The following is a 27,441-nucleotide window of genomic DNA, read 5'->3' as shown; positions in this document are numbered from 1 at the left end:
CGCCCTGAGCCCAGCTTCGGCTGGGGAGGGCGGGATATAAATAAAATTTATTACTATTACTATTACTATTATTATTATTATTATTATTATTATTATTATTATTATTATTTGCTCGGGACTCCTTGTGAGTGCAGTGGGTGCTTGGAGCATTATTTAGGACCAGAGACCATATCTGGACTAAGCTGGTTTTTTGGCCGCATGAGGGCTTCCTGGCTAAAATCCAGAAGACCATGCTAATCCTCCTCCTCTCTCTCTCTGCAGAATTCTTCATTGATGGCCTGGGTATTCTGCATGTCGGTTCCTGTTCCGATGTGGTGGTGGACCACGCCTCAAAGATTAAGCTGCCATGGCTAAAGACAGACAGTGAGAAGCAGTATGCCAAATTCCGCTATCCCAACTCAAGTGACAACAGCCTGACCACCAAACAGAGCTTCTTTTACTTCAAGAACCGTTTCAAATGCATGACCGGCAACTAGTCTCTGGTGCTAATGCGTTTAGCTTCACCCCTGACAACTGGCTTTGTCCTCAGGCAATTGGGTTTACCAATCTCAGGCAGCCTGCTCTGGCAATTGGCCAGAGCCCCAGGCAAATGGCCTTGTCTGTCTGCTAGCCAAACCCCCAGAACTCAGGGTGGCCTCAGCAGCCTCAGGCTTAAAGAGCAGTTTGGGAAATGGGCAGCCATGACCACTTTTTTAAAAAAGAAAAAATGCCTTTTCTAGCAGGATGGAGAGACTGTGATATTGCTTGATTCTGAGCCTTGGTGGTCAGGCGGATGTGACCTGTTCCTGTGTTTGTTTTGCCCTGTTACGTCTCTGAACTGGAGAATCTTGGATGGGGTGTGATACTTGAGAATGCTGGAAGTTAACTTACTTTCTTTCCTAGCTGGAAGCAACCACAATTTTTTCTGGGCTTCCCCCTGCATCTCGCCACACACAGACACAATACTTTATCCAGTGCCACAACTTTTTGTGCCAAGTCTTTACATCTGTGCTCCCTTCTTCCCAATTCCTTTCCCTCGCGCATCCTTCAAGCTGGTGCCATCCTGGGACATTTTGAAGTGCCAAAGACTACAGTGATGGAAAGCAGCCACCAGGGGGAAGCGTTGAGGTATAAATTGCTGCAAAGCAAGAGAAAAGGAGGACAGCAGGGGCCATAAAACAGCACACTCAAAACTCCAGACAAGTTCAGGTTTGTCCACTCCTGCAGAAGTGGCCTGTGTTCATAGACAGTGGGGTGGGAGCTGGGAGCTGATTTTCTAATGTGGCAGGATTTTTATATGCTGAAGAAGGCAGACTTGTGTACAACAACAGACTGCAATGTTTTTATTTCAAACAAAATCCATTTGACAAGTCTTTCCCCCCATATCCCTGAACCCTGCTTCCTTTTGCCTTCTTGGTCCCAACTGCATAATCGGTATTACTGATCTTCCTACAGCTGCTGCTTGTTTTTGGGGGTGTGAAATGCTTATGAAGCAGGGCTGGGTTTCGTTTCTCCTGCATATTTAGTTCCAATGCATGGGATTGGTCCTACAGCAAGTAAGCAGCAGCCATTAAGACCACTCTGATATATGGCACGTTTTCCCCACCTCTTCCCCCAGATGATGTGCACTCCTTCCTGGTAGCCTGGCTGCGAAGTGCTTATCTGCAACTGACTGCAGAGGTATTGAGACAGAGGCAATCATAGCACTAGCCAATCAGCTCTAGGCACTGAAGCATTTCTGCAGCAGGGAGAGTGATGCTGAGGGGACAGATACGGACATTGCAAGAGTCAATGTGGTTGGAGTAGGACTGATGATCACTGCCCTTTAGCTGTGAAGTTCAAATATATTTGTTGTACTACCATAGCGCCCCCTTCCTCCAAACTCTCTCTCCCTCTCTCTCCCTCTTTCTCTCTCTCTCCATGACCTAAAGGTTCCCTCTGGTCATGTCAATAGACCCAGAGCAAATGGCTCTTCTTCAGAAGGGGGAACATGTTGCTTTCCTGAGAGTGTTCTTGTGCTTTTCTGCCACAACCATCAGTTAAGCAATGGCCTCAGTAGGTAAAGAATTGATGCTTAGTTTTTTCCTTCTACCTACCTTCCCCCTCCAGCCTAACTCTCTTCCTTTTTAGAGGGTTGCTTCTTGTTCAGGGTGATGCATTATGTTGCTAGATCACAGTTTCAAAAAGATTGATATAGAACTGGGTCTCAAATAAGGCATTTACTAGATTGGTCAGTTGGCTGTAACAGAGGCTGCTGAAGTCCCATTCAAAGGTGAAGTAAACCCTGTTGAGCGTAGTGGGACTTACAACACAATTGTTGACTCAGAAGCAAGTCTCTCATCTCTGTTTATCCATTCAGCAGAATCACATGCTAAAAGATAAGGCATTGAATGTTTCACTGCTCTCCCTATGTAAAGCAGGGCAGGTGAAGCCTCTTTAGTTTTAGCATACATATTGATATGTAAATAAGATGGGTCCTCTCTCTTGCTGTCATGCCACTTTATTTATTTATTTATTAAATGGGGGAGTGATTCAACCCCTACACATTCCCCCACCCCACAACACTCTCAGATACAGCAAGAGTTATTTTCAAAATGTTGACATATTGATTTGGAACTATTACTGGAAAGCTTACAGCCTGTTCCTAATTCAGCCTAAAGAAGCAAATGCTTAGTTTGGTACACACGGTATGAATTCAGATAGTGATACTAGGCTGAAGAGTCAACTATACTGATGTGAAGGAGAATTAAAACTAAAAGCAGAAACCCTCCTCAGTGAGGGAAGCTGCCCAGGAGGTGAACATCATCCCCATTTCTGACTTTCTCCCAACAGCCCTGCAGTGTTGCTTTACTGCCCAACCACATAAGGAGGGAAAGGCAATTTATCAGTCTTTAGGGTGGCTAGCTGTAGATTTGGCAAGCAAGTTCTTCAGTGGTGGCGGTGGCAGCAGCAGCAGCGGGGTGTGTGTGTTAGCCTTTGCATGAAATAATATCTTCCAACCTCCCCGTCCTCCTGTCCGGTTTGCATCCAGCCGTGGGGGCTGCTGCAGCTATAATGAGACCTCTCATTCCAGGCTGCACAGCCCTTTCACTCACATTGAGTAGAAGTCCACTAACTTTTGCTCAGAGCAGACTCACTGAAGTTAAAGAACATGATGAAGTTAGGTCCATTAATTTCCATGGGTGTACTCTTGAGTAAAACATAGCTGGATGCCACCTGCTGTTTTGCGGCTGCTGCTTTCCTTTCATCTTACGAGCTTACTGTCCCTTTCCTGTTGGCAATGACTTTACCTGTGATTACTTCAAACGTTTTTTTCCTGTATAAAGGAAATGATTTGGGGAAGGGAATAAAGGTTTTTTGTGTTGGTTTTTTCAACAAAAAAATGATCTCTGGTTGTTGGTGTATCGAAACTTTCTGACAAGGGCCCAGAAGAGATGGAGATCGAATAGGATTGAGTGCAAATCAAACCCTCCTTTAGTGTGGGGGTAGATGAATACAGACCACAACTGGCCAAAGAGGTCTTGGCAAGAGAAGGAGATTCTGTCTTGTCCTGCTGCCTCCTTTCTCTTCTGTCTCTCTGTCCATTCCTGATAGGACAGCCCTCCTTGTTGGTTTCCGAGGCAGCCAGCTGCCTCTAGCATTTCTGTGATCTTGTCCTGGTACGCATGGATTGATTTGATACAGAGGCAGTTACACCCAGATGGTTGGGTCCTTCAGCTCCATACTTTCCTGAGCAGGGAAAGAAAAAAGAAAGAATTCTGCATGAAGCTGTGTACTGTGTAACAGGACTTTCCCAGGCATCCTTGCTCACTAGTCTCTCTGCCTTAGCCCCTATCTGCAATATAGGTGCATGATGGCTGCAGAAAGGATTGGGAATAATGTATGTCAACATGCTTAAACATGCTGTGTTAATGGTATTGTGAAGCAGTGAGCAGCAGACTTTGTAGAGGCTGTTCTTATCCCTCCTGCAACGCATGGATTGAAAGAGAATGGAATGGGAAGGCACCCACACACTTCTCAGTGTATGCTCCTTGGGAATGGAAGAAAGACCGCCAGCTCCCTTGCTATTTCTGTGCTGTCCTGATGTGGACCACAGCTCCTATCATCCCCTACCAGAATGTCCCACTGTCAGGAATTATGTAGTCCAGCCACAGCTGGAGGACCCCTCCTGGCTGCTCCTGTTACAGAAGGCTCCAGCTCCGCACGACACAGAGCCCGTATGTGGGATGGCATGGGGACCAGAAAGAACTCTCATTTTTTAAACGCTGCTACAAGAGGTAAAGGTAAAGGTAAAGGTACCCCTGCCCGTACGGGCCAGTCTTGACAGACTCTGGGGTTGTGCGCCCATCTCACTTAAGAGGCCAGGGGCCAGCGCTGTCCAGAGACACTTCCGGGTCACGTGGCCAGCGTGACATCGCTGCTCTGGCGAGCCAGAGCCGCACACGGAAACGCCGTTTACCTTCCCGCTGGTAAGCGGTCCCTATTTATCTACTTGCACCCGGAGGTGCTTTCGAACTGCTAGGTTGGCAGGCGCTGGGACCGAGCAGCTGGAGCGCACCCCGCCGCAGGGATTCGAACCCCCGACCTTTCGATCGGCAAGTCCTAGGCGCTGAGGCTTTAACCCACAGCGCCACCTGCGTCCCTGCTACAAGAGGTACCTCGTAACAAATAGCTTGCAAAATGAAAAGCAAGCTGTCAACCAGCCAAAGCCACTTTCCCCTGAAAAGGGTATGCATCTGGATTGGTGCAATATCTACTAAGTGGGTGGCTGAGACGTGCGTTGTTGTTTTTTCATTTTGTGGTTGCCACACTTCTGTACTTTTTCTTCTACTTTTCATAAGTGTTCCATTTCCTCCTGCCCACATGCCACTCACTGAAGAAATGTTTCTGCACTGCTGGTTCTGTCCCCCCCCCCACCCAATGCTTCACTACCTTTTCAGATTCTTCGCATGTGTACGTAAAAAAAAAAAAAGGTAAAAAATACAAGCAAGTATTCCTGGCCCTTAGTTACTATGTTTCACAATGGAGGTTTGTGTTTGGGGGATGAGGTGGCTGGGCCCCATTTCCATTTTGGTGGGTTTTAAAAAATTATTACCCATGCGTTGCACAAGAGTGACATTTTAGCTATACTGATACTCTAATAAAGAGGTCTTACCTAAGACCTCTCAGTTTGAAACAGTAATTTTTAAATGCCTGATAATACAGACTCCCAGGTAATCTCCCACACCATGAGATCTTTTTTGGGGATCTTGAGAATAGCTGCTGTAAACTGGGTTGTTGAAATTCCAACATGAAAATGGTTGAAAATAGGCATACAAATATCATTTTGGCCACTGGAAAGAAAGTGGGTAGGTTGTGCTCAGGTGAGGAGCAAATAGCCGCAGGTGTATGGCAATAGAGACTCCCCACCCCAACATCACCCTGCACACATTTTTATTGCAGGGAATTCATTGATGGGCTTCCACACCAGTGGTGACTGTAGATTTATAATGGGTTATTGTTACTTAACAAATTTCCTGCAGTCAGAGAAAAATCCAGATTAAATATTTGAAAAGAGTACAGGTATTGATGATGGAAAGGCCATGTGGATAGTGTGGGAAACTTGCATACACGGACAGCACTGATTCCACAGTAAACCTCCATTGAAGCCCGCAGCGGAAGGCCCAGTGGTAAATCTGTGTCTGGATTAGTCCTTTTAGGTGGGGGTTCATTTGATGGAATGCTCCCACATAGAAAAATAATATCCCTGCCCGTAGAAAATGGCCATGCCAGAGAGAAGGCTAGGCTGGACATTAAGAAAAAGCTTTTTCACTTGGGAATATTTCAACGATAAGAGTTTATACTTTCAGTCTCAATGGGTACAGCCATGACGCCCCACTTGCTGTTGGGGAAAACGGAGCTATTTCCCGAGTAAGGCCCTCTTCCCCCCAGGGCTGCAAAGCTGGTTCCAGAGGGGCCAGGACTGCAACCAGCAAGAGCAAAGGCTCACCTATTGTCTGTCTGCACCCTCAGCCTCTTACCATAGTCTGTTGAAGGTTGGAAACCGCATCGTGAACAGTGACAAAAATCTGCTGTGGGGGAAGATGATGGAGAAGGCCACAGGACCTCAAGGTCTGTAGAACACCGGCTAAATGGAAAGGAGGAAATAAATGGATATGGGTGAGGTCTGATTCTACAGGCGCATGTTCCTCGAGGGGTGACCTGCATGTGTGAGGAAGACACCACCCCTCAAAACCACTGCAAACAGGATTTACCTCTCATTTTGTATGCAAGGCTTCCTCAACTGAGTCAGTTCACATATGTGGCAGGTCAAGAGGGGAGCATGCACTTCTGATCTTTGGGTCTTGGGGCCTAACTGTGGCCACATCCACACCAAACCTTTAAACTCTGACTTCCCCTAAATTATTCTGGCAATGCTGATTTGTTATGGTGCTAGGAACGGACAACTCAGTTGGTCAAAGTGAGGTGCTGATAATGTCAAGGTTGCAGGTTTGATCCCCGTATGGGACAGCTGCATATCCCTACATTGCAGAGGGTTGGACTAGATGACCCCCAGGTCCCTTCCAGCTCTACAATTCTACATTTCTATGACTTGCAGCTCTGAAGGGTAAACTACAGGGCACAAAATTCCTTGAGGGAAGCAATGTGCTGTAAATGCATGGTATGGATGTGGCCTATGTCAGGATGATGACAGAGCTGTGGATGGATTTCCCATTTCTTTATATTTCTGTAAAAGCTCGTCCCTTCCCATAGCTATTCAGAGCAGAATTACAGCACCAGGAATGGCCATTTCACCTGCACTCCCCCCCCAACAACCCCCCCCCCCCGCATGTCATTTGCTCTCATAGGGAGTGCTACCACCATGCTATGTTTTTGATGTGAATTGGGTACCCTCATTGCTGCTGTTTACAAAAATGTAGAGAAACGAAAACAGGAGACCAAATCACAAATCTCTGTTGCCTCCTCTGGTTTGGCCCTCAGTCATGCAGGCTGAAGTGGCTGATCGAGAAAGAGACAGCGGAAGGACTCATACAGAAAACAGAAAGCACACCAGATGCACATCTCAGAATACTTTCCAGGGGTTGCAATCGGCCGCTCCCTGCTTGAGTGTACAGCTGGTGGCAAGCCCAGGCTTGCTTCTGGGTAACGTGTGCCTTGGGACAAGCTGCCTTTTAAATATATTGATTTTAATCTTTCTATATTATAACAACCATGCAATATAAAGATACGTCAGAACACAACTTAGCACACATTCTTTAGATACGTGCAACTTCACTTTAAAAACAACGGGAAATCAATGGGGGAATAAAGAGGTCTGGTGGCACCTTTAATTTCACTTACCATTACAGGAAGCCAAATGTATCTGCATGCCTGCCTTTTGGCATTCTACACACACCTGCAAGGCACAGGAAGCCATTAGTAGAGAATTGCAAACATTGCCTTTTAACCACAAGCTGCCTCAGTGATTATAGCTAGGTCCCTGGTGCTATGCTGTGATCTTCTAATTTGCTACTGATATTTGCACAACTGCGGGAGCTGGGGAACTATCTCTGTAATCCATTTTGGGATCTATCATGTTTGAGTCACTGTTTTTGATTCCATTATGGAAAATCTTGACTCCAAATTGTTCATTGGTATGTTACATAAATAATAACTGGACTCAATACAGATCCTTAGGGACACCGCTGCTCACAGTTTGTTCACCTACCTGTAAGTTTAAAGATTTAACTTAAACAAGACCGAGAATTGTAGTCCCAACAACATTGGCTGACAAATTGATCAGATCAGAGCCAGCCCTACTGTTAGGCAGAGCAAGGCAGCTGCCTCAGGCAGCCAATGCTGACAGGCAAAGAGTAGTGGCAACATGTTGGTTGACAGAGCTGTATGTGCCTTTTTGCTACCTTGTGCTGCCTAAGCTAGCCTGTTACCCTTGGACAGAGTAGAGGATATTATTCCATCATCAATGTTGCAGTAAGTTTGAACTATCAGCCTGGTTGACTCCTGTACAAGGAATGAGGACAGAGGTGGGGCACCACCTTGCCCTTTGCTTGAGGCACATGGACGTAGCTTAGTGGGTGCAGGGGGTGCAGCTGATCAAGTAAATAAATAAATACTTAACTAATTGATCAATTGCATTACAGATATCTTCGTTCTATCCCCCCCAACATAAATCCTGACTAGACCTATGCTCAGGCGGCAGCATTCCATTTACTGAATTTTCTAAAGATTTCCTAAGTGGGAAGTCACATGGCAGCCAGATGAAACTTACTCTAAGAGTCAAACTGGACTTGGCACTAATGGAATAATTTCCTCCTAATGCAACTAGGAGGGATTGCCAGAAAGGTTATGTTGCTCCCTCTTTAGCCCACATTATAACAGCTCCACTACCTGGGTGGATGCTGTTTGCATTTAAAACAATCAAACACCCTGCACATTAAATGCAAAAAGTGCATTTAACATTCAGTCAGGTTAAGCTCTTTGGAGGAAGAGCAGAATACAGGTGAAATAAATAAAACAAGGCAGGCAATCTAGACTGGGAGCTTGGCTTCCAGATTGTCTCAGCACCCAGACTTTCTGATGGCAAGTGTGCCACCTCATTACTTGTACTCATACATATGTGTCCTTTTGTACCTGAATAAGTAGATGGGCTCCAGCTGCGTCCACAAAGGACACTCCACTGCAGTCAAGAATGACAGCCTGTACTGACACGCCTGGAAGAGCAAAGTAGACAGACCACAATCTGCAATGAATCCAACAGGCAGAGCCCAGCAGCATCAATGACAATTTGCCATGTGCCACTCTGCACATGCTCAGAAGCAATCCCATCTCCAACCAGTTTTCACAGGGGAGACATAAATCTCATTTTCCATATGGGAAACTGTTGCAGCTGCACAATCACAACTGTTTTCTTCAACCCAGCCCAACATGTCCAGTCCTCTGGCATCTCCAGATCGGGCTGAAAAGAAACTACTATCTGATACCTTGGAGAGCAGCCGACAGTCAGTGTTGACAGTACTGAGTCAGATGGGCCAGTATTGATGGGCCAGTATGATGCTTTACTCAGTGTAAAGCATCTTCCTATGTTCACAGAAGAGAACCTGCCTATCAACTCCTGTCACACCAGTCTAGTGTAGCTAAACACAACACTCAGCATTTTGCTCAAAGGTGGGAAGATTGAAGGCTTACAAGAAGTAATTTGATTTTTACAAGAATGCCAAGATCCAGAGCCAGGTGCAAGACACACACAGAGAGAGCGCACTAATGAATTCTGAACCCAGGAACTTATTCTGAGTACCAGAAGTGAATGGAACTCTTCTCCTTGCATAGGAAAAAACACTCCTGGCAAGTCTCTTTCACGCACACACTCATTCAGTATCCTCAGCAGAATACAGGAAAGGGGCAGTTAAGCAGCTTTCCACTTTGCAGAGTTCAAAATGCATGTTGACTAAGCAAGATTTACCAGGAACTGGAAGGCAATTGCCCTTTGCTTACCTGAGCCAGGCTTTTTGTCCAGGACAGAGACATTGCTCTCCTAGGAAGAAAAACAACAGTTAATCTCCACTTAGGTGAGAAGAATTTAAACTCCAGACAAAGTGAAAACATCTCCAGCCTTGGGTTTGTTCATTTAATTTATATTTATTTTAAAACCTCTGCTTTAGAGCAAAACCTAGTTTGGTCCGTGGCTCAATAGGACTTGCTTAGTTCTTTGCTTCTACTGAATCAAATGGTCTGTATCTAGTACAGAATTGTGTTCCAAGGATGTGCTCTACAGGGAGCTGGCTTCAGGCACTAGGCCTGTTGGCGGCCAACTCTGGGTTACAAAGATGTCTGCAAACGTGGCATGAAGGCTGGTAACATCAGCCCCATCCTGTGGGAGTCCCTTGCAGATGACCACAGTGCCTGGAGACAGGTCATGGAGATATAGCAGTGGCCAGAGGAGGAATGACCGCTGAGAGAAGCGCAGAGAGAAGAAACACCATGGTGCATCAATGGACACCTTCATCTGCCCCAGCTTCAACAAAACATGTTTATCCTGTATCAGTCTCTACAGCCACAGCAGGCGCTGCAGCCTTACAACAGTCTGAGTTCTCCCCCAAAGGCACACTCCTCCATTATCTCCCAAGACGGATGGAGGCCAACTCCATTGGCTCCCACTCTGACTAGCAAGAATTGTGTTAACTTGATTCTGTTATTTATGACTAATATTTTTATCCTGCTCTTCAGCTGAGAAAGCGTTCCCAGAGTGGCTTATGAGAAGATGTCCCTGCCTTCAGGCTCACAGTTGACCAGTCTCCACACAAAAGGAAGAGGAAAAATGCAAGCAAGCTTAGGCACTAATTCTTGGCTAATTCTGAATTCCACTCCCAATTTTCCCTCCATCTTTTCTGCCCCCCTCCCACCCTGGGTTGCCACATTACCACAGTGCTGATGTCCATCTTGAGCTCGATGCCTGGAGCTTGGTCCTCGTGCTTCTCCCCGTCTTGATTGAGTCCCACAAGTTGGCTCAGAGTGTCGCGGAAGAAGCTGCGGTTCCCATAATAGATGGGAGCCTGGTAGCTTATAATCTTCACACCTGGGATCTCAAAGCACTAAGAAGCAGGGATGGGTGGATACACGGGGTACAGATGCATCATTGTGCCTGGCTAGGGTGGCCAAGTTAATAAAATTAACCCCATCCTAAAATGAATATACAAACCCCATCATCTTTCAAATTTTTGGCTGAAGCAGAGGTGATGAACCTCTTTCAGCCCAAGGGCTGCCTTCCTTTGTGGACAAAGGCAATGTAAGGCAAACAGAGATTTATACACCCACATGGATAGGCACACCTCCATTCAGACAAGCAGCAGCAGAGGTGAAATTAGGGCATGGAGCCTCCATGGTCTCTGCCCAAGCCATGCCCCTCTCACCAGGAATGATGTAGAATGGAAGGCAAGAGGCGGGGTGTGTGTGCGCGCTGAATTTTGGTGTCTCTTTGCCTGCTCCAGTGACCCCCACCCCCTACCAGAGTGATCAACCACAAACTCTGGGAAGGATCCCAGTAGAAAGAGGGACCCTGGCAAAGAAGACACCTGGGGCTGCTACAGCAGGACTACCTTTCCCCAGGGCCATTCATCTGGAGACTAGTTGTGCGAAGGATCCTGGTGGCTTTTTATATATTGATAATGTTCATAGTGTGTTTTAAAAATGTATTTTAATATTGTTTAATCCTAGGAAGGATTTGTTCCCTGAAAAGGGTGAAAAGTGGGGCACAAATGGTTGTAATAAATATTTCTGATCCTTATTAAACCACAGACCTAACCCCGCCTACTTAGAAGTACCGTATTTTTCACTCTATAACATGCACCCGACCATAACACGCACATAGTTTTTAGAGGAGGAAAATCCGTAGGCATGCCACCCGCAGGCATTCCCTCCATAACACGCACAGACATTTCCTCTTACTTTTTAGGAGGAAAAAAGTGAGTGTTATGGTGCAAAAAATATGGGTAAGTCCTACTGAATTCAATGGGGCTTATGCACAGGTAGTGGGGTTTGAATGACAGCCTAAGTTGCCACCACATCCCTACACATCTCACCTCAACGGCAGGCCCCCTTGAGTAAAGTGAGGCTTGCTCCCTCTCCTAGGAACATCTGCTACATTTGCTACCTTCCGCATCCTCCTGGGATAATTGCCATCTTCTGCAGTGTGGCTAATTTTCATTCTAGAACACTGAAAACTCAGAACTCGCACACACTTCTGCTTGTCCTGTGCCTAGAAACCATGGGTCCAAGAGGTTTCCCTCTTGTCCGGAGCTTTCATTTGTCCCATCACTTTCCCTGGGAAAATCTGCTGTTTACTGCTGAATTCAGTCCGCGGAATAAATGAGTGACGTTTGTTTTGATTTAACGGTAATCAGGTTTTCCAGGGGGGAAGCAGTGGGATGAGTCCTCACTTCACACCCACCTGCAGGTTCTGATCCTTCAAAAGCCTGGGTGGGAAGCCTTCTGACATTGCTGGACTTCAGCTCCCTTCACCCCAAGCCAGCATGGCCTATGGTCAGGGATGAAAGGAGTTGTAGTTCTGCTGCCTCTGGAGAGACACAGGTGCCCCACCTGTGCTATAAATAGCCTATCAAGAGATTAGCATGTGTGTGTTCAACTAGTGTGGACTGGGCACCCTTGGGCACTGGAGTCGCCCCACCAATCTCAATCCTGAGATTCATGCTCCCTGCAGTGGGTGCTTTGGGGCTGCAGCTTCAGACATGCACATGGCGTGTGTTCCTATGCTTGTTTGCTCCCTCTTGATCCTCACGACTCTTACCTTGCTGTTGTGCTTGACAGGCTTGTAGATCTCTGTGTCCCCTGCCCTGCCCAGAACTGAGCACTCAGCCCTGTAAGAATGACAAAGCGACATGAAGGGCAAATGGGCAATTATCTGGACACAGCTCCCCCAACATATAGTAAACATGGTTGGAGGCGGAAGGTTGTAGAGAACCATAGGCTCCCTCTCAGCCCCCAGCGCAGGCTCCTTCTCGTGGGACCTTTGCTGCATGGGAGCTGCTGTGACACGGCTCATTCATGCACCACTAGGGTAATGTGAGGAGCCTCAGGCCACGTGGCAGAAGCCCACATTGCAGTTTCCCCTCCGCACTAGTACTGCTCCAGTTTCTGGGAGGGACAACACTGGCTCAGAAGGGTCTACACTATGGGTGAGGAATCTCAGGCATTTCAGATGTGGATGAACTGCAGTTCCTATCAGCTGCAGATGGCAAGGGATGATGGGAGTTGTAGTTCAGCAACATCTGGCAGATCGCAGGCTCCTCATCCTGGCCTACAATGGTTTGCAGAAGCTCTCCAGGGTGTCAGATAGGAAGTATTTCCCTGTCCTACCTGAAGATGCTGAGGACTGAATCTGGGACCTTTTGCATGCAAAGAAAATGCCCTATCACTGAGCCATAGCCCTTCCCCATATTTAATTCCATGTGGCTCCCAGCAGAGAGATGTGGAGAGGGAGAGATGGGGTAGCAAGTGAGGGGGCAGGAATGGTATGAAATCTGCCCACCACTAGCAATGCAGCCCTCAACAGAAAGAAGCTCCTCCCCCTAATCTTATAGCCTTGCAGGCTCCCCCCACAATCCCAACTAGGGGACCTAATCCTAGCAGCTGGGCCTAACATTTGACAAAAAGAGAAAGCAGAGGAAGCGGACAGGCAAGCAAATACCTCTGTGTGCGGCAAACAACAGTCATCATGGAGAACACAACCCCCACTGCCAAGCCAAGGTCCACGTTGAGCACGACCACAGAAAGCCACGTGACGACCCACAACGTCTGCAATGGATGAGAAAGGGTGGGATAGAATCACAAGGAATCCTGAGAGGTGAGCAGCTGAGCACCTGAAGATACAGATCTGAGGCGCAACCAGCACTGCTCAGCTTTGACTACCAGCTTTGACACTTAGCGTGGAACATCATGCTGTTCAGTCCTTCACTGGCTCAGCCTTCCCTCTTGCCCTCTGCTGACTCAGGTCTGATTCACATAAGCACACTCTTCTGGCAGGCTTGGTGAAGTCCGGGTGGAAACTGGCCTAATGCAAGGAACTATTACAGTAGGCCAGGAGGACCTCTCAGAAAACTGGAGCTACAATGGCTAAGGACTGGACCCTTTCACATGGCAGTTTCACACCAGTTCACTGTGAGAGGTAACGGACAGGCTGGTATGGCCTTCAGATTAAGCTCCCCAGTGCCATGGCTGTTTGGCATGATGGGGGTCACAGGCTCTGCCAATATGACAGGGGTGACTAACCTGTGGCCCTCCAGATGTTGCTGGACTTCAACTCCCATCAGCCCCAGTCTGTATGACCAATGGTCAGGGATGATGGGAGTTGTAGTTCAACAAAAATATGGGTGGAGGAGAAAGAAAGATTCTTCATCCCTACTATAGGCCATTACTGAGAACTGTGGACCTAGCCACTCCAATTGCAAAAGCCTGGTAGCAATGTAAACATATTTGATAGGGGAGGAACATATTCAGTTCTTAATTTCCAACTGCTAGATTAGAAACTGGTCCATTCTCAGATGCTGTCATGGCTTACGAAGTCAATGGGGCTGATCCTCCACAGCTCGGGCAGGTCCTGGAACTGCAGAAACATCTGCCGAAGGCTGGTGACATTGATGCAGGCCAGGACAGCCTAGACATGAGAGAGAAAAGAAGTGTGAAATGAGGGGCCTCTTTAACATACTGTCCCACTTCCATACCACGGCTCTTGAACACCATTGAGGCACTGTTTTTCTGTGATCAGTTTAAAACAGAATTAAAATTCAGTTCAGTAAAGCCCTGTTACAACTTTGATTAGAAGCTTTCTCCTCCTACCCTGGGCCTGCTTGCTGTTCAACAGGGATGCAGCACTGCTGACCTCCTTAATTGGTCCTTCAGTACCGTATTTTTCGCCCTATAGGATGCACTTTTTCCCCTCCAAAAATGAAGGTGAAATGTGTGTGCGTCCTATGGGGCGAATGCAGGCTTCAGGAAGCTATCCGCAAGCCGTGGGAGAGCTGCACGAAGTCGCGCAGCTCTCCCACCTCTTGTGGACAGCTGCCTGCACCCACAAGCTCTCCTGCACCCAGCTCAGCGCCCCCTAGGCTTCGGGCTTCGCGCAGCTCTCCGCAAGCCGTGGGAGAGCTGCGTGAAGTCGCGCAGCTCTCCCACCTCTTGCAGAGAGCTGCCTGCACCCAGAAGCCTGGGGGGCGCTGAGCTCAGCGCCCCCGGGCTTCGGGCTTCCCACGGCTTGCAGATAGCAGCCTGTTCTGGGGGCTGGGGAAGCTCGGGCTTCCCCCGCCCCAGCCCTGTGCCTGGGGGGGAAATAATTTTTTTAAAGTTATTTCCCCCCAAAAAACTAGGTGCGCCCTATGGGCCGGTGTGCCATTTGGGGCGAAAAATACGGTATATATAATAATTTAATTAATGACATTTACATAACATTTGACTGTTTAAAAAATAAAGCCCTAATTCCTGTTCCCTTTGCTGGGGGGGGGAGCGCTTTAATTACCAGTTTCCTATCTTATGTTTTTGTTGTGAAATAGTGCTAGCTCACCAAGAATTGATAGTTTTAGCTCACCAGGAACTGATAAAACAATTAAGGAGCAGCCGCACTGAACAGGAGGCAGAAGCTGCGGCAAGAAGCTTCTCATTACAGTCCTACCTCAGGTTACAGACACTTCTGGTTGCGTTTTTTCAGGTTGCAGTCACACCGAAACCCGGAAGTCCCAGAACGGGTTACTTCCGGGTTTCGGCGGTCGTGCATGAACAGAAGCGCTAAATCACGCATTGCACATGGGCAGAAGCGCTGAATCGCAACCCCCATGTGTGCAGACGTGCCGCTGCGGGTTGCAAATGCTGCAGATTTCAAACGTGCATCCTGCACAGATCACGTTTGCAACCCAAATGTCCACAGTACAGGCCAAGTAGCGTTGAACAGCTTCCATAGCATGCTCTTAGTCCACATTGGGCAGGCTGGTGCTGCAAGTGTACATTACCATTTTGCAGAGATCAGTGGGAAGAAATGGGTTGGCAACAATGACTTATAGCCACCAGATTCTCTATGAAAACTAAGGAGGTAAATTCCAGGCTGAACAGCTGGCATGGAAACAAAATGTGTAGCAAGAGTGTATGACTGCACACACCGTACGTTTAAAGCATGTCTCCTCCGAACACCAAACAAAACAATACAGCTGGGAAATGTAGTTTACCTCTCACAGAACTACAATTCTCAGCACCCTTTAAATACAGTTCCCCGGATTCTTTGACGGGAGATGTGCTTATAATATATGGCATGTGAGTCAAGCCTTTGTGCTAAGAGCAAGTAAATGAAGATGCCCAGGGGACCCAAAATTTGTTTAAAATATTGTACTAAGATATATCAATGATGCCTAGAGCACATGATTTAATTTTGTATCAGGACTGGCTGAGCATAACGAGCTACCCTTTGAATAAACCCCTGTTCTCCCCCCGACACATAGTATCAACTAGCTCACCTTGGGTAAGTAGTAGAAGAGAGGTCCAATCCATAGCAAGACCACCAGGACAACAGCGCTGGTGAAGAGGCCAGAGAGCTGTGGGCAAGGAAGGCTGGTTAGTTGCAGCCAAGATAACAGAAGGGACATTAAAGTCCACTGGCAACCAAGGGACATTGTTCTGTCTTAGTATAGAAGTGGTACCAAATAAACACCTGTATTCCCCATAATGATGAGCACTCTAAAGAGTGGACCTCCAGCTACCCAGGTGAGCCTTGAATACATGAGTATAATGAATAGGAATTCCCCATTTAAGTTCAGTTCTCTACATTTCCACATCTGTTTGCATGTTGTTGTTTTTAAATGTCCTCATGAAAATTCACCAAAATTTTCATGTGATTTCTTCTGATATACATGATTTTGTATGCAATTTTGCCTAATACACACAATTTCCCCTTATATATTGCATTTCATACACCATTTTCACTAATGTATGCATTTTTATGCACACTTTATCCTAGTTTAAACCTCCAGCTCACAAAATACATTTGTTAATTATTACAGACCTTCCAAGTGTCCCTATTTTCCAGGGACAGTCCTAGATTTGCAGAAGCTGTCCTAGTTTCTGATTTGATCCCAGAATGTTCTGCTTTTCCTTAGGATGTCCCTGTTTTCATCGGAGAAATGTTGGGGGGTATGGAGTTATGCAATTCCCCAAGCCCAGGAGATAAGAAACCATAAAACTTTTAGAAGACACCTGAAAGCAGCTCTATATAAGGAAGTTTTTTTAAAAAAAATGTTTAATATTTTATTATGTTTTTATATATGTTGGAAGTTGCCCAGTCAGATTGGTGGGGTATAAATAATAAAGTAGTTATCTTCCTCCTCCTCTTCCTCCTCATTGAATAGGACGTCCCTATTTTCATCAGAGAAATGTTGGCGCAAATGTTATTATTATTTATTCTGGAAAAGTCTCATTTAACAGCAGGCAAATCCATATCTGCTTGCTGTGTACAGTGCGACGAATGCCTCGCAAGACGAAAAACACGCAAGACGAAAGGGTTGTTCGTTTTTTGAGTTGCTTCGCAAGACGATTTTCCCTATGGGCTGGCTTCGCAAGACGAAACGTCTTGCGAGTTTGTTTCCTTTTTCTTACAGCCGTTAATACCAGGGTGCATCCGCGCTCCGCAAGACGAAAAATCCGCAAGACGAAGAAACTCACAGAACGAATTAATTTCGTCTTGCGAGGCACCACTGTAGTTATAAAAGGCAAAGGAGCCCTATCAGGAAAAAAGGGCGCTTTCATCCCAATGGACCACTGTGGCTGACAATGCTTTGGAACCAGCAACTGGTCTAACCCTCCCCTTCCCACTGTTGCTGGAAACAGTCTTGCTTCCCACTTTTCTTTCTAGAGCAACCAGCCCTTTGCTCTTTGCCATTTCCACGCAACAAATGTAAATGTAGTGGCATGGTGGTAAGAAAGGCCATTTGTAGCCCAAGGATGGGGAGCCTGTGACCCTCTAGATGTTGGTGAACTTCCGTCCGCCTAACCAGCATGGCCAATGGTCAGAGATGATGGGAGCTGGAGTCCAGACACCATCCAGAGGAGCACAGGTTCTCCACCTCTCTCCAAAGCACTCCTGAAACATCAGCCTTATACCTGTGTGCGTCCACCAGCACTTTCCAAGATGTTGGTTGTAGCCAGCGTGGCTGAACTGGGGAAACAGGTGAACAGGGAGGAGACCAGGTTTGAGAGGCCATGAGCCAGCAGTTCCTGTAGGAGAGCAGAGGAAGGCAAAGTAAGAGCAGGGTTTTAGCCAGCTGAACCTGAAGCAAGGGGTGGGCGGGTGTATCCAGAGCAGGGATGGGGAACCAGTGACTCCCCAAATGTTGTTGGGACTCCTACTCCTATCAGCACAGCCAATGGTCAGGGATGATAGGTGCTGTAGTTCAGCAACATCTGGAAGACCAGGGGCTCATTATCCCTGGCCTCAAGCAAGAAATGAAGACCTCTCAAGCTGAGTCTCCACTACAAAGAAAGGCAATTTTTAAGCTGGAGGGTCACAGGAACATAAGAAGGCCCCTTCCGCATCAGACCCAAAGGCCCATCTAACCCAGCACTCTGTTTCCACGCCATAGGAGGCACTAGGGAGGCTGGCGGCTTGGCAAGCAAAGGGAAGAGTCTCCATGACTGAATGTGTCCAGGTTCTGCCTCCCCACCCTGAGGGGACCCTGAGCTCTCCAGGCTGGACACACACCTGGTTGGGGTCAATGACATAGCGGTGCTTCTCAGCGTAGATCATGGCCAATGACACCGAGATGGCGTAGGCCACAAAAGTGAGGGCCACCGTGTCACCCAGCACTTGGGGCAGCAGATGCAGGGCTGGGAGCTGGGGCTGGGGGAACCTGTATGAAAGAATGGGGGAATGGGAGTCACCGTGTGCCCCGGGGACAGAGACCATGCCCTGCCCTTCCCCAACAACCAGGGTCAGGCCGAGTTTGGAAGCCGCACTTCTGTTGCCATGCCAACAGGGGAGCGGTGGCTTGACCCTCAGCTGGCATAGAGAATGGGGAGGACACAGAGAGAGAGAGAGAAAGGGGGTCTTACCCTGCTGGGAGGTGTCCAACAACCTGCACCTTATAGTGAGTGTTTAGGGAGGAAGCAAAACAGATCCCAGTAGCCAGCAGTACCTGCCAAAAAATGACAGACAGACCCAGTGTCAGTCCAAAGGCCTGTAAGCTGTGTGGCTTTTAAAAACAACCTCCTCATTTGCCTTTAAGAGATTCTCCTATAGCCGCTGTCCCACTAGGTGCTCCAGATATTAAATCTCCACAAAGTGTGTCCTCATGTATTTCAGATATACTTCACTGTGAAGGGACATCTCACGTGTGTCAAAAGTCTCCAAATATTGCAAGAATTAAGGTCTGAGTGAATTAGCAAGGGAGGATTTTCTATACCCAAGCGGGGCTGGACTAGTCATGGGATTATTATCCTGGTACAGGTAAGAAAACAGAAGGTCAGGCCAGTTTGGAACATGTATGCTGAAATCCCTTTTTAGCTATTTGACTGAACTACATTGGCCCAGGTTTTGCATATTTTGTAACTCAATGTGTTGCACAACCAAGTAACATGGTACTGTATTTAATATCAGAATGTGTCGTAGCGACTAAGGTCCTTGAGAGCAGAAGAAGGAAAGTTCTGGAAAATTCTAGCAGGTTCACTTCTTATGCAAATATTGTTTTGACTACGTAAGGTCACGCTGATCCAGGAGAGATAAATACCTGTGCTCAGTCTGCTGCGCTCTCTCTCTTACTTTGCTCACTTTCGCTTGCACAGTGCTTTAATAAAGTTTGTTTGTTTGCCTCAGTAAAAATTTTCTGCCTTTACTGTGAATCTTTGACTCTGCATTTTGACTCTGTGTGGTTCCTTATTTATTGCAAGACAACTACTGTCCGACAGAATGATGCATTGTGAAAATCTCCTCTGTCAATTACAAACCAAGTTTTTAGCCCTCCTGGCTGTGAAAAAAGCTTTTGAATGCACTGGCAATGACCACCAAAAGTATAAAAATGATTCTGAACAGTCCTTCCAAGGGCCACAGAATTAGGGCAAAACTAAACAGGATGCTAAAGAGCATCTTCCTACATATTTTGTTTTGTTTGCTTAAATTCAAATATCTACAGCTGGGGTGGGGATAATTAGCATGGATTGCAGCAGGTGGGGAAGGCCTGTTTAAGCCTATCCTCTTCTGCTGTGATCTTGATGGAAATTTTCTCCCAAAGCATGTAATCACTATGAAGAAGTATTTTTCTTCAGCACCACAGAATAGAATGAAAGATTTGAACTCACTGGCTACAATCTGAATAATTATCAATCACCTCTCCCATTGACTGCTATTTGCATTTTCTTTTTAAAAATGTGCATGTTGAATTAAAATATGCATTTAATAACAGATCTAATTTAGTCTTTCATCCACAGTGCCCTGCTCAGCTCCCGTCCTCTCGCCACAATTATATCTCCCCCCCCCCCCGCTATCTCCAGCATCCATGCCTTTCCTTGCCTCATCTACACTTTATTCTTCACCACTCTTCAATCCCTCCTCTACCCACCCATCCAAATCTTTTGATGACCTCAGACTTGGAAGAAGAAATAGACAAAGGAAGTATGAGCAAATTAGCTGGATTTACATTCTTTGTAAGTGTTAAAATGTGACTTTCCTTTGCAGGGAGTCACCAGCTGTCTGTATGCCAAAAGACAGCCTTGACGAAGACTTCAAACATACCATGATGATCTCTCCCGGGATGGGGACCCACAGCCGACTCCTGTAGCGGTTGTTGATCTCTTTGATGGGCACCAACACAGCCAAGCAGAAGCCTGAGATGAGCAGTTCCGCTGTGTTGGTTAAGGGCAAGGCTTCCACAACAGATGCCAGTGTCTAGGGGGAAATGCAGAAACACGGACATCTGGCGTGGCATTCACAAAGGGCAGCCAGGTCTTCCGTCCGAGGGGTGGACTGGAATGCTTTTAGCAGCCTGGGAGGAGGAAGCAGCTATGCTTATTGGAACCTTCTAGCAGCTATCGAAACACATTGGCAGCCTGTTTCAGCAAACCAGATCTGCCACAAAGCTGACCAGGGGTGGCCAGTGTACACTGGAATTGGCAGGGCCAGTGGCAGGAAGACCAAGGGCAGGTGGAGCCAGAGACAGTGACAAAGCCATAAGAATGTAGGTCAAATTCAGGGCTGGCCCAAGATATTTTGGCCCCTGAGGTGAACCACAAAACAATGTCTGTCTCCCCACCTGGGAAGAAGAGGTGAGGGAAGATCTACATCAGAAAAAGGGGGGAATAAATATCTATATTGGGATCTGCTGGCCCTGTGGATTCTGCTTCCTGCTCACCTCACCTTGCCTCATGAGACCAATTGTCCCTCTAGTCCAGCATTCTGTCCTCACAGTGGCCAACCATAAGTCAACTAATTCTAGCTTTGTCCCCAGTCTTCTCCTCCCTCTGCAAGGGCAGCACTGGAACTAAACTGGCAGCCAGTGACACACTCTAGACTGGTTGCAAGAAGGCAGGTAAGTGAGGGGCTGGCTGAAGCCAGGCTGAGGTTGGTGGGGCAGCGCCCCCTTTGCCCCACTCAAAGCACCATGGAGTGAGAGAGAGAAGCAGTGGAGAAAACAAGGACACTCATATTAGCTCAGAGGAACAAAATATCTTATGGATTGCATCCAGGAGCAGGTGTCTAGGAATGAGAATTCCTGCATTTACATTTCTGGTGGCTTCATAAGCAGAGATGTCTGCACCCCCACCCCCTGAATGTGAGTCCACATACCTTGAAGATGGCAAAGCAGCCAGCGGGACGTGGTAATGGCAAGCCCAGGAGGCTCTGGAGCTGAGACACCACCACGTGCAAAGCAGCACCACAGGTAAAGGCCTTGACGACAGGCTCCGAGAGGTAGGTGGAAAGGAAGCCCAGGTGAAGTGTAAACATCCCTGTCTGGGGAAGAGAGGAAGGTGGCAGCAGTAGCTGCGTGAATTGTGTGTCTGCTGAGACAGGCAGAAAAAACACAGATTGTGGTGCTGGGTGCAGAAGCGAGTCTCCTCAGCTTTCATTCTTTTAAGAAAGCAAGTTTCTAGTCCTTATCATTGTGGAAGTATGCCAGAAAATGTGTGGGCTAGGCCTACCAAAATCTCAAAAGCCAGAGGAGCTGCCAAGTAAGCTTTCCAGAGGCCATATAACACGGTGCCATCATGAGCCCAACACAGACAAAAGGAAATTGTTCTCAGCACAATAAACAATTAGCATGGAATTCATTGCCACAAGAGGTGGTGATGGACTTTAGAACAGATGGCTCTTCAAAGGGATTAGACAAATACTGGATTTTTTAAAAAGGATTTTAAAGGGTTTTGGTGGGGCGGGGATCAAATGAGCTTGCTGGAGGAGAGATATAAGAAGAGCTATTAGCCAAGAGAGCTGGGATAGCTCAGTCAGGAGAGCAGGAGACTCTTAATCTCAGGATCATGGGTTTGAGCCCCACATTGGGCAAAGGATTCCTGCATTGCAGGAGGTTGGACTGGATGACCCTCGGGGTCCCTTCCACCTCTACAATTCTATGATTCTATAGCTAAGACTGAAGCCTCCATGTTCATCAACCCCTAGTTTATCAGCCCTTCTTATTAGCCAAGGGCAGCCCAAGAATCCTCCCAGGACGACAGCCATAGCACTGTTCCAAGGCTTAAGCCCCCCTTTGTGATGTGCTCAGCCTTCCCAAAGGAGCCCTTTTGCCCCAGCATCTCCCTTTGACTCACCATGAGCAGCCCGACAAGGAAGGCCATAGCAGCCGCCACACCAATGCGCTGCGCCTCCAGCAAAGCTGCTTCTGCAGGGATGGTGCCATTGGACTGCAGGGGCTCAGGAACCAAACGCTCCACCACGGAGCCCGTCATCAGACTGACTACAGCAAAGGTGCCTTTGGAGAGCAGGAAGAGAGGAACGAATGAAATCTCTGCATGTCCCATCCTGGGCGAGAATGACACCGTGGCACTCAGGACCACCCGTTCCTATTTTCCCCTCAACAGTATACTGGGGGTCCTTCCAGGTGTCCTGTTTATTCAGCATTCTTCCTGATTTGTTTGCAGGGAAGCTGGACAACATTGGCTATTTAGTGAGCATTCATTCTGATTTGTTCACGGGGCAGTTAGATGCCATTGCATCAAAGCAAGTGTTATCGCAGCGCATTTCCCATCGCCTGCTCTTTTGTGGAAGCAGGTTTGTTGCACAAATACTTCCAAATCAGTTATAACTGCCAGTATGTAACAGAATCCCACCCCAAAATAGTGACCTCAGTTACATGGCATTGTGACATTCATTCATGATCCTGGCAGCAGCAGTGCCACCCATTCCTACTTTCCGCCTGAACAATACACTGGATCTCTCTCTACATTCAGAAAGCTGAAAAATCTCCACTTGCAGCCTACAGGTCTTGGATGGGTGGAACAGAATAGGCTGACAAACAATGACAAAGACCACACAGTGAGCTTTATGGCAGTGGAAGGTTTTCTCTCCCCCACACCCACGTGGCATGCTAGTAGAGTCAAACTCAATTTTCAGTCCAATGCACCAGTATGTGAGCTTTAAGAGCAAACACAGCTTGAAGGGCATTCTTACATTTCAAATGTTGCAGAATATACCATTTTTTTCCATGTATAAGACTAGGTTTTTTCCCTAAAAAACAGTGTCCAAAATTGGGGGGGCATCTTATATACAGATAGATTCCCCCCCCCCATTTTATTAAATCCAAGTCCCCTAAAATAAGAGGCATCTTATACATAGGGATGTCTTATAGAAGGAAAAATATGGGTGTATATCTGGAACATTTGAAATTCATTATTTATAAATTCATATTTATAAATTGCCCAATTTAAATGTACTACCACTATTATCAGACAGGGCAGAAATTATTTCCTCAAATTATCCTGTCCTTAGCCTTCTTCTTCTCCTTATTTGGCTTAGCCACTTCAGCAAAGTTCTACTCAGAGCAGACCCATTGGAATGAATGGGCCTAGTTTAACTGTGTCCATTAATTTGAATGGGTCTACTCTGAGTATGACTAACATTGTATATAATCCATTATTTATAGTATTAGTATCAGTAGTATTATACTGGTGAGAAAGAACTGCAATCTTGGTTGCCTTTTCTGTGTCTGCCTTTCCTCTTTCAACAAGGCTTTATCTCAAATGTTATCTGAACTTTATCTCAAATGTTATCTGAACTAGGTTTCAATTTGTTTTTATATATGCAATTGCTTTAACTTTTTAATGTATGGATATACATTAAATATGTATATATGTATATGATATGCCCATTCATATACGAAAGCATATATATATATATATATATATATATATTTACTGTATTGTGAAATCACTTCAAGATAGTTCATAGGGTCAGGGCTCATAAATTATATAAAGAAATCACAATAATAATAATAGATCTGCCCGGAGGACGTTAAGTCATGGAGCCCAAGAGCAGTGCCCCAGGTGCCCGTCTATGGCGACTGCATGCTGACTCAGCCATGCAGCACACTCACCTGTGGACACATGGCGCCCCGTACCAAACAGCATGTACAGCAGGGCAGGGAAGAATGAAGTGTAGAGCCCATAGACTGGTGCTACTGAGGTGAGCAGAGCAAAGGCCATTCCTGCAGGAAGAACAAACAGAACCAGCTATACAAAATCCCCACCGGCTGGGAGGCCAAGTGTAAACAAGTGGCTGGGACAAGAGTTCTAACTTTCGGAAGCACAGCCTGTAACTGGTAGGCCCCGCTTCCCCTGCTGAAGGACTGAAAATGTCACTGGTGCCTAAGAGCCACTAGAACTGACAATGGGAAGTGATCGTGTCATACGCTCCTGCTCCTCCGCTCAGTAGCCACATGGAAGTGGTAATGATGCTATTCAAGTAATGTAGGATCTACCCCAGAATTAGTGGGATGGTATCCTTGAAAGGGGACGCGGGTGGCGCTGTGGGTTAAACCACAGAGGCTAGGACTTGCTGATCAGAAGGTTGGCGGTTCGAATCCCCGTGACGGGGTGAGCTCCTGTTGCTCAGTCCCAGCTCCTGCCAACCTAGCAGTTCGAAAGCACCCCAAAAAGTGCAAATAGTTAAATAGGTACTGCTCCGGCGGGAAGGTAAACGGCATTTCCGTGTGCTGCTCTGGTTCACCAGAAGTGGCTTAGTCCTGCTGGCCACATGACCTGGAAGCTGTACGCCGGCTCCCTTGGCCAGTAAAGCGAGATGAGCGCCGCAACCCCAGAGTCGGCCACGACTGGACCTAATGGACCTTTACCTTTACCTTTATCCTTGAAAGGGTCAGGGGCCCTCTCAGGGTTTTGTTGGAACCCAGAGTCCAACTCTCTTTGAGCAGATGTGATGCGTGTCTGCCTCACTAACATGTAAACCCAACCCTCCCTCTCAGAGCACCTCCAGACTGTCAGTACTTTGCAGGAAGGATATGGGAATGCACCCTTTCAGGCGGTCTGTTTACTGAGCTTTTATCCTGATTTGTCTGCAGGAGATTAGATGACAATCAGCATCCATTCTGATTTGTTTCCAGTGTATTTTCTCACCAATCAACTATACTTGTGCAACCCGAATTTGCTAGCATGTGATTGTATCCCACCCGAAAATCCAGTCCAGAAACAATCCCATATCTCACACTGCCGCTAGCACATTTATGAAATTAGGAATTCTGGGGGGAATGCCACTCAGGCTGCACAATTACAGCTGATTAGGAAATTTTGTGCAACAAGCCCACTCCCCCAAAGGAACAGACTTTTTGCAATAAGGAACAACTGGAAAGTGTGTGATAACCCTTGCTATGGCACAACATCATCTGACCCCCTTGCAAACAAATCGGGATGAATGCTCAATAGCGTGTGCTCAGTCCAGAAGGGTTCATGCACTAGAATTCACTTTCCTAGTCAGCAGCATGAGTGACAAGCATGTCAGCATGTCATCCCTCTGATGAGCTGGGCTCCAATCCACGAAAGCTTTGCACTACTGTACAATAAATCTGCCAAGTCTTTAAGGTGTCACGTGACTGCTTTGTTGTCAGGGTCTTGACACAAACACAGCCACTCCTCAGAATTAATTTTTAGAAGGAATAGAATTTTGAAAATGCCACCTCTCAGCAAGAAAATGGGCTGTCCAACAAATCTACATTTCTGAAATCATTCCCTCCAATGCTCTTTCTACCTTCCTTCTTTTCCACTGTCAAAATCTGGAGGAGGAACAGCCCTGACCAGAAACCCCTTGATGCATGCTCCATTAACCCCAGCTGCTTACGCCTGGGCTGCCGCTGGAGGAAAGGGAAGCGCCACCTTAACAAGGACAGGCAGGGCATGAGTCCAACCTGGGGCCTCCAGGGCGGAAAGACATCCAGGAGTTGACTCCCACCCCCCTGCCATTCCACCACACAGCCACAGCCTCAGAGATTAGTGAGAAACAGCTCCTGAAGGAAGACAGGCTGCCAGCCCCCCACCCTTGCGTGTTTACTTCAGAGCCAGCTCCAGTGGATGGGGCTCACTCCCCAGGTAAGTGTGCACAGGACTGTGCAGCCTTAGAAATCCCAGACTAAAACCAGAAAACAAAAGACTTGTTGTTCAAACAAGGAAGATGCAAAGCTGGTCACAGATTTTTTTAAAAGTATGTGAACCGGGGAGAGGGCTTGAAGTGGACAAGAGGTCAGTGGTGTGTGTGCAAGGGAGCAGACAAAAATATAAGGGAGACTGAGAGTAAAGCATAAGGGGCACTGAGTGTAAATCCCCTGGAAGGTTTAGGGATAGCTTGGGAAACAGAAACGCTTAACAGTTGCATAGAGAGCAGGGGCATCAAGTCAGCAAGCAGAACCTCCAGGGTGAAGGATCTTTGAAGATCTTGCAGGTGAGGAGAAGAAATTAGGTAGGACTTGAGAGGAGGAGGAGGAGGAGGAGGAGGAGGATCCACACCAGTAAAGATCAGAAATCCTTGGATACTTTCATGGGGAAGGGGAGATGATAGAGAAAGGACAAAGGATGATGGTGCCCGGGTTTGCCCCCTCCCAAAGCGACTCATCTCTACCACCGCCCCATCTCCTTGGATACTTCTGGAAGGGAAGAATGCCCACCACCGCCATATGTTCTGCAACAAACTTCTGTGCAGAAAAGGAAGAGGCTTCACTTCAGCCTCTGGCTGCTGTGATATGTCTTCCAGGATCACCACTGACGTTCAGTTCAGTAGCGTTCCCTACACACGCTCTCTCACACACAAACTCACCTTGTGGGATGTGCACAATGCCCACAGTCAGCCCTGCCACCACGTCCCCCAGGAGCCACTTCCTAGGCTGGTACTTGGGCAGCCAGCTTGCAATGGGAAGCCTGCTTCGGAGCAAATGCAAGGCTGCAGCCCTGGAGCAGCGGCACCCCTGGGCCAGCTTGCCCTTCAGCATCCCTGCCAGGCTGCCCTCTGGCTCTGGGGGCGTCCCATAAAGCTGCTGGAAGCGCTCCTCAGTGTAGATGCCACGGTACAAGGCCAGGTTGCTCATGTTGACATGGGCTGCAGGCAAGCAGGCAAGATGCTCACAGTCACCTTTTATCCCTGGCTGGGCTTGACTTCTCTGGCCAATCGCAAGGCTTGGGGAGCTGGGATTCTCCTCCCTCTGGGAAGCAGAATGTGGGTCAGGGCAGGAAGGGGGCGGAAGCTCAGGGTGCTAAGGGTCAGGTGCAGGGCACCAAGGCTCTGATGCCTCTAGGTGCCCTCTGAGTCATGCATGAGGACAGCTTTCCCACCCCCTTAGACATCCCTGATTACCAGACGCTTCCCTAGTTGGAACAATATAGTAACTGTCCTTTGTTATCTTTCCATTTCCCTTGGTTCTCCAGCATGAGCTCCTGTTCCTAAGCGGACCATGGATTGTTTGTTTGTCTGTCTGTCTG

At 47.3% G+C, this 27,441-nt stretch overlaps 2 protein-coding genes and 1 long non-coding RNA gene across 9 annotated transcripts in view; 2 read left to right on the top strand and 1 right to left on the bottom strand.

Moving 5' to 3' along the window:
- Positions 1-3,987, top strand: part of B4GALNT1 (beta-1,4-N-acetyl-galactosaminyltransferase 1) — a 48,155-nt gene extending 44,168 nt beyond the window's left edge. For 4 of the 5 annotated variants that reach the window (XM_083729443.1, XM_083729444.1, XM_083729442.1 and 1 more), the window contains one exon: positions 262-1,307. In XM_083729443.1, the coding sequence (XP_083585569.1) occupies positions 262-476 (215 nt within the window). In that variant the 3' untranslated portion in view covers positions 477-1,307. Of the gene's footprint in view, positions 1-261 lie in introns of all 5 variants that reach the window. The other variant, XM_083729441.1, reaches the window with a different exon arrangement.
- On the bottom strand, positions 2,464-27,187 carry LOC310840153 (solute carrier family 26 member 10-like). Of its 3 annotated transcripts, none has more exons than XM_083729408.1 (18): positions 26,783-27,187; positions 24,060-24,170; positions 22,279-22,439; positions 21,302-21,466; positions 20,252-20,404; positions 18,577-18,659; positions 18,227-18,374; positions 17,629-17,742; positions 15,990-16,067; positions 14,051-14,146; positions 13,181-13,287; positions 12,281-12,350; positions 10,398-10,568; positions 9,472-9,511; positions 8,611-8,690; positions 7,321-7,375; positions 6,000-6,106; positions 2,464-3,708 (listed from the first exon to the last, which is right to left on the bottom strand). In XM_083729408.1, exons 1-18 carry the CDS (start codon positions 27,048-27,050, stop codon positions 3,670-3,672), a joined length of 2,046 nt encoding a protein of 681 aa, XP_083585534.1. In that variant the 5' UTR covers positions 27,051-27,187; the 3' UTR covers positions 2,464-3,669. The 3 variants fall into 3 exon arrangements, with proteins under 3 accessions (XP_083585534.1, XP_083585535.1, XP_083585536.1); XM_083729409.1 differs by lacking the exon at positions 26,783-27,187 and adding an exon at positions 25,724-25,920; XM_083729410.1 differs by lacking the exon at positions 26,783-27,187 and adding an exon at positions 25,689-25,919.
- On the top strand, positions 4,057-7,220 carry LOC310840241. Its single transcript, XR_014561861.1, has 2 exons — positions 4,057-4,256; positions 4,634-7,220. It is a non-coding gene; the product is annotated as an uncharacterized lncRNA (long non-coding RNA).
- Positions 27,188-27,441: the final 254 nt, after the last annotated feature.

The sequence above is a fragment of the Podarcis gaigeae genome (genome assembly GCF_964106915.1).
Source record: "Podarcis gaigeae genome assembly, chromosome: 2".
Taxonomy (NCBI): domain Eukaryota; kingdom Metazoa; phylum Chordata; class Lepidosauria; order Squamata; family Lacertidae; genus Podarcis; species Podarcis gaigeae.
The sequence above is the reverse complement of the archived record's forward strand: the minus strand, read 5'-3'. Positions and strand labels throughout refer to the sequence as shown.

Bases quoted from the DNA above. Each gene is read 5' to 3' on its own strand.
- LOC310840153 (XM_083729408.1), bottom strand. From the start codon at position 27,050: ATGAGCAACCTGGCCTTGTACCGTGGCATCTACACTGAGGAGCGCTTC. The intron at 20,405-21,301 runs GTATGTGGACTC...ATTTCCCCCTAG, and splicing joins GCTGCTTTGCCATCTTCAAG to ACACTGGCATCTGTTGTGGA. The intron at 6,107-7,320 runs GTAAGTGAAATT...CTTTCCATTTAG, and splicing joins ACATTTGGCTTCCTGTAATG to CCGGTGTTCTACAGACCTTG.